Source organism: Mesoplodon mirus, assembly GCF_964341445.2.
Source record: "Mesoplodon mirus genome assembly, chromosome: 14".
Taxonomy (NCBI): Eukaryota; Metazoa; Chordata; class Mammalia; order Artiodactyla; family Ziphiidae; genus Mesoplodon; species Mesoplodon mirus.
Window position 1 is genome coordinate 83,069,737 of NC_138990.1, and position 12,159 is coordinate 83,081,895.

General features: G+C 45.0%; 1 protein-coding gene across 6 annotated transcripts in view; it reads left to right on the forward strand.

Annotated features, from left to right (window-relative positions):
- ANTXR1 (ANTXR cell adhesion molecule 1) overlaps nucleotides 1-12,159 on the forward strand; it is a 296,666-nt gene that overhangs the window by 192,979 nt on the left and 91,528 nt on the right. For 3 of the 6 annotated variants that reach the window (XR_014295968.1, XM_082643354.1, XM_082643353.1), the window contains exon 17: nucleotides 4,788-4,868. Coding sequence is in view for 5 of the 6 variants with exons in the window: in XM_082643354.1 (XP_082499480.1) it covers nucleotides 4,788-4,868 (81 nt within the window). In the remaining variant the exon portion in view is untranslated. Of the gene's footprint in view, nucleotides 1-4,787; nucleotides 4,869-5,158; nucleotides 5,491-5,592; nucleotides 6,866-7,979; nucleotides 9,377-12,159 lie in introns of those variants that run through there. The other 3 variants (XM_082643355.1, XM_082643357.1, XM_082643356.1) reach the window with 3 other exon arrangements.

Below are 12,159 nucleotides of genomic sequence, written 5' to 3' on the forward strand. Positions count from 1 at the left end.
ACTGCTAATAAGATGTCTCTTGGTTTATTTTATTAATAGCAAAGCATCCATTCCAGCTAGCCATGAAATCTGTTATTAATCAAGTAGTAGAAAGGACTGGGAGCCTGGAGGTAAAAGACCGATCAGGAAACTATTCTCAGGATGAGTGACAGATGATGAGGGCCTAGGCCAAGGCAGTAGCCGTGGAGACAGTGAGACAGGGCTGGACAGGAAGAGGTGACAGGGGGTCTGTGACAGAGAGAACATTCGAGAGACGTGGTCGAAGCTGGATATGAAGGGGTGACAGAGGGAGAGGAGGTGAGAATGATTCTCTGGTGTCCGCCTTGACTGTCTGGATGTCAGTGGTGCCATGGACCAAGGCAGGGTACGCAAAGAGAGGAGCAGGTTGGGGAAAAATTGCTCAGTATGTGATGTTTGGTTTTTTTATACCTGTGATACGTTTACATTACAACTAAGATTCGGTGGGTATTTGGATCTGGAGCTCAAGAGAGGACTAAGCTGAAGATAGAATGTATGAGCCATGGGCAGACAAGTGGAAGTTTGACCCATGGGACCAGGTGAGAGTAGTCAAAGTGAGCATTCAGGGCTTCCCTGGTGGCGCAGTGGTTGAGAGTCCACCTGCCGATGGAGGGGACACGGGTTCGTGCCCCGGTCCGGGAAGATCCCACATGCCGCGGAGCGGCTGGGCCCTTGAGCCATGGCCGCTGGGCCTGCACGTCCGGAGCCTGTGCTCCGCAACGGGAGAGGCCACAACAGTGAGAGGCCCAAGTACCGCAAAAAAAAAAAGTGAGCATTCAGCCTGGGGGTGAGACTAGAAGAGGGGGGACAGCAAGGGGACACCACCACATCTTGTGTAAGCAGAGGGGAGGAGCAGAAGAGGCTGAAAAGGACCATGAGAGATATAGGAAGGAGAAGGCTGAACCAAGGGAGCGTGAGGAAGGGAGAGGCCCAGAGCCCCTGACCGCTGTAAAGAATCAAGTAAAATGAGGGCACAGGTGGCCAAGGCATTTGCCGGGATGCTGTGGGCAGCCTTAGTGAAGCAGCTTTGGTGGAGTGTTGGGGTCATCAAACACTGTCACAGAAGCCAGAGGGAAAGGGGGGAATGGAGCTGTAGGAGCACCAAATGAAGGACAGGTAGATCCATGCTTGTAAAGTTCAAATTATTGGATCCTTACACTCCGCAGTGCATTCGTTTCCATCTTTCTACAGAGACTCCCAACTTTTCATTTTAATGACTTTACCCCATCATTGATAAGACTGAATGAATACTTTCTACGAGACAAGTATCTTACTTCACTATCTAATTGTAAGCCTTTTAACAAATCTATAGGGTAGACAGGATTATTCTCTCTTTTTTTAAAGATGAGAAAGGCAAGGCTTAAGGACATGAAACAGCTTGTCCAAGGCTGCAGCAGAGCTGGTGAGGGGAAGCCCCAGAATACAAACAGCCTGAATCCAGTCATTTTGTGCTTAAATATCATTCTATGATCTGTTGCCTCAAAGAAACACAACGCTTTCTCCCAGTGTTACACATCTAGGTGGTTTCTGCCCCTTTGCCCTGCATGGAGCATTAGATTTCTGCCGAGTTAATTAATACACTTCCTCAACAGCTGCTTTTTCTTTCAGCCCCATCTCATTGATCCTCATCTGTCAAGGAGTTGAGGGATCAGTGCACAGAACACTGAGGGTGGGACGATTTACGAAGCCAAATACCCGGAGTCCCCCCAAAAAAGAGAAAGAAAAAGAAAAAGAGGCAATCTTCCAGGAAATCCACCTGGTTATATCCTGAAATATAAATGCTTATCCCAAAAAGCCTTAAAGGAAAACATTTAACTGATGCTTGAAATGGTTTAATGCAGAAAACCATGCTGAACCCAGGAGCGGTCCTTCCAGCATTCTAAAGTCATTTCAAAATATTTTTAGAGGTTTTTGTAAATACTTGGCCAAGAGAGATGAGAAACATTACACTTAGCAAGACAAAGTTGAATCCACAAGAATTCGAGCAACAGAGTTGATAAAGGTTCAAAAGCACATTTTTTGTATCTAAATAAAACCCACCCAAGAATAGTTCCAAAACACCAAGTCTTCGAGTTGGCATTCTTAAATGGATGCTGCCACTACGAAAGCTTTGTGGCAAGGAACTTGAAGTTTCTAGACTCTCGCAGCCTTTCAGCATTATCCTTCAAAGACCTCTTCCAGATCAGCATTTTCAAACATGCCCAACTGAGACCCCAACAGGAAATACATGTTGGCCCAGTATATGCTTATGCGTGCACAAGTGTGCATTCACTTCACACACTCCTCATACACACACCCATGCATACTTATCCTCACCATTTGACCTTAACTCAAATATTTTCTTTCCTATTTTATTTTATTTGTTAAAAATTCTGGTCCTCATACACAAAATTTTTTCATGAGGGCTTGAAGAGTTGCAATCCACAGTTTAGAAACTCTGTTCTAAAGGATCTGCACAGGCAAGAACCTGCAATTGGTATAATAGAAAGTATACGAGCTTTGCACAGGGAACTATATTCAATATCCTGTGATTAAACCATAATGGAAAAGAATATTTTAAAAAAAGAATGTATATATATGTATAACTGAATCACTTTGCTGTACAGTAGAAATTAACACAACATTGTAAATCAACTACACTTCAATTTAAAAAACAATCAATGCAATTAAAAAAATATATTTTAAGAAAGAAAGTTTATGAGCTTTGGAATTAGACAGACATGGAGTGGGGTCCAATCACACCTCTCCAGTTTACACACTGTGTGCCTTTGGGCAAGTTAGTTATCTCTCTGATTCCCTCTCCATAACCCTTTGGAATTGCTGGGAGAATGAAATGAGCAGACACATAGAAAAGCACCTAGCCCAGCACTTAGTAGCACTGAATGCATTCATTCGTCCAACAACTATTCACTGAGCACCAGAAGCTGTCCTAAGGGCTGGGCATACAGCAGTTAACGAAACCAGTGGCACCTCTGCTTTCGTGGAGTTCACGTTACAGATGGCAGAGACAGACACTAAGCAAATAAACATAAACTATGTCAGGGAGTGATAAGGGCTGTACTGGTTTCGTATTGTTGCTATAACAAATTACCACTAACTTAGTGGCTTAAAACCACACAAATGTATTATCTTATAGTTCTGGAGGTCAGAAGCCCAAAAAGGGTCACACTGGGCTAAAACCAAGGTGAGGCCAGGGCTTCATTCCTGCTGGAGGCCCTAGGAGAGACACCATCTCCATGTCTTTTCCAGATTCCAGAAGCTGCCCACACTCTTTGGCTTATGGCCCCCTCTCCTCCCCAAAGCCAACAACAGTGGGTTGACTCCTTCTCACATGGGATCACATTCACTCTGCTTCTGTCGCCCCATCTCCTTCTCTGACTCTGACCCTCCTACCTTCCTCTGTTAAAGACCCATATGGTTAGACAGGGTCCACCCGATGATCCAGAATCATGTCCCCACCTCCAGATCCTTAACTTAATCACATCTGCAGAGCCCTTTTTGCAATGAAAGGGAACATATTCACAGGTTCTAGAGACTAGGATGTCATCTTTGGAGGAGGAGGGGAGCAGATTGTCCTGGTCACCACAAGCGTGATGAAGGGAAATAAGACAAAATAAAGGTGACTTCTGCCTGTTGATGGAGTCACCAACCAGGGCTAATAATAAGAGCAAAGCTGGGACTTCCCTGGTGGCACAGTTGTTAAGAATCCGCCTGCCAGTGCAGGGGACACGGGTTTGATCCCTGGTCCAGGAAGATCCCACATGCCGTGGAGCAACTAAGCCCGTGCACCACAATTACTGAGCCTGCACTCTAGAGCCCGCGAGCCACAACTACTGAGCCTACGTGCCACAACTACTGAAGCCTGCACCCCTAGAGCCCGTGCTCTGCAACAAGAGAAGCCACCGCAACGAGAAGCCTGTGCACCACAATGAAGAGTAGCCCCCGTTCTTGGCAACTAGAGAAAGCCCGCACGCAACAACGAAGACCCAATGCAGCCAAAAAATTAAAAAATAGTAATAATAATAAGAGCAAAGCTAATTAAATGTCTTTTTTTTTCTGTTAGTGTTTGCAGTGGCAGAAACCAGCCTCTGCTCAGCATGTCTAGGGAACTAGAACGTTAGACTGCCTCTGCCACATACTGTGAAAACTTTAGCACTCATAGGCTCACTCCTTCTAGATTCAACCAATCACCTACAACTCCAAAGGGGGCTGTGATTTGTGGTGATCCGTGATCTTTGGTCATTTGTCCATCGAGCCTGGGATTCCAGAGCCCATCGTAGGGACAGCCGTGGATCTGTGCCCCGGGGGCCTTTCACTGGTCTCACCCTGCCCATGCTTCTATTTAGTCACTTTCCTGCTTGAATCTGTCCTCATTGTTTCATTTGTAAACTCTGGACACTAAAGTGGGAAGAAAAAACTTTAGTGCAAGTTGAAAAGATTGACTTGCGGTGTGAGGAGTTGCCTGGGAGTATGATGAGGGCAAAAGCTGAGAGCCTGAATGAATCCTCCATGTCTGCAAACCTGAGGCTGCACTAAAGTTGCAGATGTCTCCTGTGTGAGCATCAGGGTCCTCTGGGATGTGTCTCTCCTCCTCCTCCATTCCTGAGGCCCACATTTGAACTTAGGGACTAGAGAGTCACATCCTATGGCAGCTGCATTGCCGGTGAAGTGTGGTTCACATGACTTAAGAAGCATGGAAGTTTCTGCCTGTCTGTGCTGGCCCCTGGTCTGGTTTCAGATGTAATCTTGGTGCATTTGTTTTATTTCAGGGAAAACTTGATGCCCTGTGGGTGCTACTGAGGAAAGGCTACGATCGTGTGTCCGTGATGCGTCCACAGCCAGGAGACACGGTAGGATTCATTAATGGTGTCGCACACATGCATTCTTTTTGCACTCTCTCTCTCTCTCTCTGACTGTTGAGCTTGAATAACTCCAGATATAGGAATCCAGCTATGATTTCATGTTGTGACAAATCAGACACTACTTTTCAAAACTTGGGTTTTTCCAAGACCTTGAGTTTTGACTTGCTTTTTTGAAAAGGATTTTGACAGAAATAGCTTAGCTTTAATGTCCTGGGACTTGAGCTTCTGAGTTTACAGGTACAGGGTGTGAATAACGCAGGACTGGCTCTCTTACTCAGGTAGCTCCAGGGGAGAGGCCTGCTGCTCCCCAGCCACACTGGCCAGTGGTGACAAGCAGGACGCCAGGGCCACAGGATGGAGTGACGGAATAGGGGCCACAGAAAACTCACCCACCTTCCAGCAGGCATTGGGCCAAACTGGTCCAGGATCACAGGAGGACCTTCCACTCTGGTGAGGGTTTGCCCTGAAACTGTCAGGGCCAAGCTCAAATGTCTCAACTAAAAGGAGATAGAAAGGGAGGAGGCATCAGAGGCTTTAGAAACCATCTAGCCAAAGTCCTCATTTTGTAAGTGAGGAAACAGAGGACAAGACAAGATGAATATTGTGTTCTGTTCAGATAGTAACAATGCTGGAAACAACCTCAGCTCTGCTGTAATCACACCCTTGCTGTGTCTTCCGGGAAGAGTTAGTCTCTCTTTCGTAAAATCTACAGAGCAAAGCTGGGGACCAAATTCTCCCTCAACTACCCGCGACCTACATCTTGCATCCGCTGCTCTGGGAATCAAGCACATGAACCCAAAAGCAAAATCAAGGTGTCTAATGTGGGGCTCCTTTCAAACCAGGTAGGGTTGGGTTTGAATCTTGCTTCCTTCCTGCCTGGAAAACTCCAGGCAAGTCACTTGATCTCTCTGAACTTCATCGTTATAAAGTAGTTGGTAATAACTACTTCACAGTGTGGCTGGTTGGAGAAGGTAATGTTTGTAAAGCATGTGGCCTAATGTTTGAACACTTAGTAATGCTTAGTCAGGGCAAAGTTTATTAGGATTATTTACTTTGTGCTTTTCTACTGTCTGTGAAGGGTTGATGCAAAAATTCAAGCTACGTTGCAACTGATGTGTGTTAGATATACCCACATCTTTACCCTGCCCACTCTGCAACACGGCACAACTAATAAAACACGAGAGCAGAGTCAGTTAGGCAGGCCCCCCTTCCTTTGCACCTGGTGACAAGTGACAATGAGTGACTTGTGGCTGAGGGGATTTGGTCTAAAGTTTCATAGCCTGTGCAGGCTGCAGCCAATTAGCTATTCCTGCTCCAGTTTGTGGCAGGGACAACAGGCAAGAATGACATTAAAAAAAATCCCAGGCCATATAAATGCTGGGCCAGCTTGGCCCTCATGACACATGGAATTTGTATTTTGTCTGTGGACGTCAACAAGAACACATTGCCATAGCAGATTTGAAATTACAAACTCTACAGCTAAGAGAAATGAGCCTAGGCCATCAACTTTGTACTCAGGGTGGTATTTGGCCTTATAAGTTATACATACGGTTTCTGTGGAAACTTAAGAATTTTTTTAGCCTGCATGAGACTCATCTAACAGATTACCAAAAAAAATAGGATAGGGCTCCCCTGGTGGCGCAGTGGTTGAGAGTCCGCCTGCCGATGCAGGGGACACGGGTTCGTGCCCCGGTCCGGGAAGATCCCACATGCCGCGGAGCGGCTGGGCCCGTGAGCCATGGCCGCCGAGCCTGTGCGTCCAGAACCTGTGCGCCACAGCAGTGAGAGGCCCGTGTACTACCAAAAAAAAAAAGAAAAAAATAGGATACCCAAACTCGGGTTCAGCAGTACTATTTTTTTGTGATAGAACATGCTAGTCCAGTGAACAAGCCCACTCTTCTCAGAGCAACTGAAAAACATCACTCAGATTTGTTCACATTCCATTCTCTGCTGAACAGTTTGGCAGAAACAAATTTCTAAACTGGGTCAAGGGCCTCCCTGGTGGCGCAGTGGTTGAGAGTCCGCCTGCCGATGCAGGGGATACGGGTTCGTGCCCCGGTCTGGGAGGATCCCATATGCCGCGGAGCGGCTGGGCCCGTGAGCCATGGCCGCTGGGCCTGCGCGTCCGGAGCCTGTGCTCCGCAACGGGAGAGGCCACAACAGTGAGAGGCCCGCATACCGCAAAAAGAAAAAAAAAAATAATAAAAATAAAAAATAAACTCGGTCAAGTAGAGAAGGGAGTGTAGGAAAGAGGAAGGATAGAGAGAAATATTATGGTAGATAAGACAGAAGAACCAAAACTGTTTGAGGGCAAAAGGCTGATGGGATAAATCCAACAACAATGAAATGAAAATGGATGGAATTTCTTCTAGTGAATCACACCTAGATTGAATCTATTATTTACTAATTCTGAACGAAAGTTTGTATTTCACATTTGAAGATGTTTTGTGTGCTTTTGAGAAATACAATTCCTCCTTGAATTTTCATTTTCCAGTCACACCAGATAATAGGTGTGAAGGACAGATGGGCTGAGAGTTAGGATACATTTGACTGTATTCTCAGCAGTGTTGCAAGTTACGGTTGTTCAGCCTACTTTTAAATGGGCTTTCTGTATAGAAATCCTGCTAAAATGTTTAAGACACATGCGAGAATAGTTGCAGAGAACTGTGTCCTTGTGGTCATGGTGGCGGCCACAGACATCTAGACGTACACATGGAGTTACACAAGAAAGGTCACAGATTAGGTAGGAACAGAAATTCACAGCTTCCTCGTGGCAACTCAGGAAAGAATTCCAGGAGTAGAGAAGACTATACTGTAGCTTATTATTACATGCTTACTCTGTATTGTTTTGCATAATCTTAGGAGACTCGCTACAGGCCTGATTTCCTTGCACGGGGATGACTCTGTAAGAACTCTTCAGCACTGATTTATGGGGCTGACCACATTTTCCATAAACTCAAAATGACTGCATCCAGGCATGAGCTCGTGAACACGAGTCACAGGTTCTGAATTTTTCCTTTAAAATAACAAAAACAAAACCAAACATCACCTAATTACATTCTCATTCTGATTTGTTTCAAACATGTGTTGACCTCGCAGGAACCTGGAAATTCTTCCTTCTCAGTTCCTGTCTGCTCCATCCTTCCCCCAGTGAACCTGCCCCAGCCCTACAGAGGCAGACACGGGCTCACCAGTAGAGCCTCTGAGGCTGCTGGAAAAGCTGAGAGCTTCCAGCCTCCACCGCAGAGCAGAGGGCTCCAGGAGGCCTGAGCCCAGAGCCACATCCTTCCCTGGGATTGGTGCCCACCTCCTGGGAGTTGTCCAAGCCCAGGGTCAGGGAAAACATGAATGGGATGACGGCAGGAGACATGAATGCTTTCTGTCCACCACCATCCATCTTCCTCTTTCTGCCTGGGGTGGGCTCACAGTCCTATTGTTTGTTGGAGCCCACAAAGAGATCCTGAGCAATCATAAAAAAGAAAGTACCAGGGCTCCCCTGGTGGTGCAGTGGTTGAGAGTTCGCCTGCCGATGCAGGGGACACAGGTTCGTGCCCTGGTCCGGGAAGATCCCACATGCCATGGAGCGGCTGGGCCCTTGAGCCATGGCCGCTGACCCTGCACGACCAGAACCTGTGCTCCACAACGGGAGAGGCCACAACAGTGAGAGGCCCGCGTACCGCAAAAAAAAATAATAATAAATAAAGTACCAGAATAAACCACTTAAAAAGCAAACCAGCAACACATCCGATCCTAAAATTTAAAGAGTTCACTAGGCATATGGTATCCTTTGCTTAAACCATCCCACGGCTTCCAGTATATAGCCACAGTTGTGCTCTTTCTAAAACACGGATCTCAGTGTAACATCCCAAGTCTTCAGACTGGCAAAGACTAGGAAGAAGACCCAAATCCTTAGCTTGATTTAGAAAGGCTTCCCTTATCATTTCATCTGCTACTACCTCCAGGTTCCCCCATCACTCCAAATAGGTTTCCAGACAACTAGAACTGCTCACCATTCCCTGAACATGCCAGAATCTTTTGTGTCTCTGTGCCTTTGCATATTCTAGTTTCTCTGCTTGGAATGTCTTTCCCATCATCTCTACCTAGTGAACTGTCACCTTGGTAAGATTGTTCATTGTCCCTGTAGTATCCCTGTAAACACAAAAAGTTGCTGTCCAGACCGGGCTTTAAAGGGGGCGTTGCCAAAGCAGGGCATATTCACAGAGACTTACCAAGAAAGTCTGGAATTTAGAACCTGTATCCCATGAGCATTTTCCAGGATGCTCCCCAAGGCTTCCTACACACCAGGGCCACTCTGACTTTAGAAAGTTTGCTCACCATTCAAGGAGAAATGGCGGAAGGAATTAGGAATGTTCAGTCTGAGGAAGGAGATTTAAAGGACCCTGAGAGCTTTTTCACTTGGTCATTTCTTGGTCATCACATTATGCACCCCTTTTATAAACTATTTTTAATCACTTAACCATGTTTGAGGAATAATCTTTCTATGCCATTCATATCGTTATATAATATTATTTTAATGGTTGTGTCATATTCCTTTGTCAATCTGTGACATAATATTTCGGCCTATCTTCTCTTTTTGGATATTTATTTCCAAGTGTTTATTTTTATAAATGAAGCTGTAATCGGTATGCTTGTTGCCAAATCATTGTGCACACTCATGAATGTTTCCTTAGGATTAGGAAGGCAGCTATCTGCTGGATCGAACAACATGAGAAATTTTAGAGCTTTGATAACGAGGCCAGATTGGCCTCATTATTCACTATTGCCTGAAACACTGTGTGAATTAACCCTAGAGTCAGCATCAATGAAAAACCCATCTCCCATTAACATTACTAAAGTTAGCTATTTGATAGGTGCTAATTTAATTTGCATTTTCTGTTATTGAAGTGAAACATCTTTTTCAAATATTTATTTTCCCTTTTGTCAATTGCCTGTATATGCCCTCAGCCCATTTTTCTACTGTATATTTTAGCATTGATTTTTTTTTTTTTTTTGGTTGCTCCGGGTCTTAGTTGTGGCATGCTAACTCTTAGTTGCAGCATGCATGTGGGATCTAGTTCCCTGGCCAGGGATTGAATCCGCGTCCCCTGCATTGGAAGGCAGATTCTTAACCGCTGCACCACCAGGGAAATCCCTAGCATTGATTTTTATATGGCCATTTGCTTAACTCATCTTCATTCGTTCATTAGTCAAATGCTTTGAGGACTCAGTTTATGTCGGACCCTGTGCTATACATTAAGTATATGATGCTCACATCATGAAACTTAAAGTCTAACATTATATATATATATATAATATACATATGCAAAGTTTTTCTAGCTTGTCATATACTTTTTAAGTTTTTAAAAATATATTGAAGTTATCTATAATTTTATAGTTAAATCTATGAATCTATAATTAATGCCTTTGGTGTCAAACTTAGAACAGTCTTCTCTACTCCAAGATGACATAAATTTTCACAAAAATTTTCTACTACTTCTATTCCCTCAGTCTTATTTTTGGGTGGTAATGTGAGTTGGCACCTTTTCTGTATCTTCCTGTGTATTTTATTGTAAATTTGGGAGAAGTGCCCTCAGGAGCTATCAGACATATATTAAACCAGAAGCCCTGGAACATTATCTTAAAGTCTTTGAAGTACAACACATGACTTGGATTTACTCTGGGTCATCCCAGAAGACAGAACTAGAGCCACACGTAGACGTTACAGTGAAGCATATTTCATCTAAAGAATTGAAGGACAAATTTCAATAACAAATAGGCTTCCCCAGGGATTACTGGGCTTGCTCCATGTTACCAACCAGGGATAAAATCAGTTAAACCACTGGGCCAGGATATAGTAGAGGATTCCTGCAGCAGATCACTGGTTCTCAAACTTGAGCACAGAATCACCCAGAAGTTTTGTTAAAACCCAGGTAGCTGGATCCCACTCTCACAGTTTCTGACTTAGCAGGTCTGGGGTGGGGCCTGGGAACTAGCATTTCTAACAAGCTCCCAGGTGATGCTGATGCTGCTGGTCTGGGGAAACCAGTGAGATAAATGGAACGAGATGTCCATCAAAATCCCTCTAACCTTGACTGCTTGGGATTTGAAGTCAACCTTTCTGTGCTTATTTGACCACCGACCACTACCTTCCTATGTTTCTCCACAGAACGCCTATTGACATAATTGGTGACAACTCTAGCTGAAGCCTAAATATTAAGTCCCAACCAATTGTAGGGAAATCTTGCCAGCTGCAGACAGTTTTGTTCCTAGATTACTAATTTCAAACCCAGAAATGTAAGGGAGCTTCAGAGATCAGAGTTCACAGAATCCAGTGATTTTCAACCTGCGTGTTGTGATTACCTGGGGCACTTTAAAGCCCTGATGCCAGGATCCCACCCCAAAGGTTCTGTTTAATTTGTCTACGATGAAGTCTGGATACTGGGATTTTAAAAGCTCCCCAGGTCATTCTAATGTGCAACTGGAGTTGAGAATCAGTGATCTGGTCCAGTTTCTCATCCCAGGCAGCATCTTTTCTTTCCTTCCTGGAACAATTTGAAGGCAACTCTCCACATCCCTTCAAAAACTCTATGCCTGTGTCTCATAGGCATAAGGGAAATGGATGATTACAATCTTTATGTGCTCACAGCAGTCCCTTTCTTCTCTGGAAGATGGTAAACATAGATCCTGCCCGCTACAATATTGTTACTGCTTGGGTAAAGAGGATGGAAAAGAGAAAATATAACTCTGCCTCGTATGTCTTTTCTGGATGGAATTCAGTCAAAATATCAACCCGCCTAAACCCTCCCTAGCTTTAATGCCCCACCCCCTTCATGTGCTCTGGGAGGAGCCACTGGGGTTGGATGTCTTCTTTGTTTTCAGCTCCTTGGTTTCTCCCAGATCTGGCATTGGGAGGCTGGTACATTCCATTACTATCAGCAAGAACAAAATACTAAGGCACACTCTGAGCTTTTTTTGCAAGGCTGGGCCTCATTGCAATCAGAAGAGACCCAGGAAACGCACACATAGACGTACATAAACAATGTTTGAAACTCATCTGAAGCACAGCCCTGGAGGTTGTGAAATCCTCTACCGGAGCTCCAGCCCCAGGGCTGCCATCTGCACAGCTGTTTCCAATAAGGGAGCTGAGCCGGTCACATGGGTCCCTGTGGCTCCCTACTGTTGCAGAGGCGAGAATGATCCAGGCAGGTTATCTCCAAGGGGAGAGAGCATCCTCAGCCCAGTCCTTCGAAAGCAGATGAGCCTCCTGAAACATAAGCAG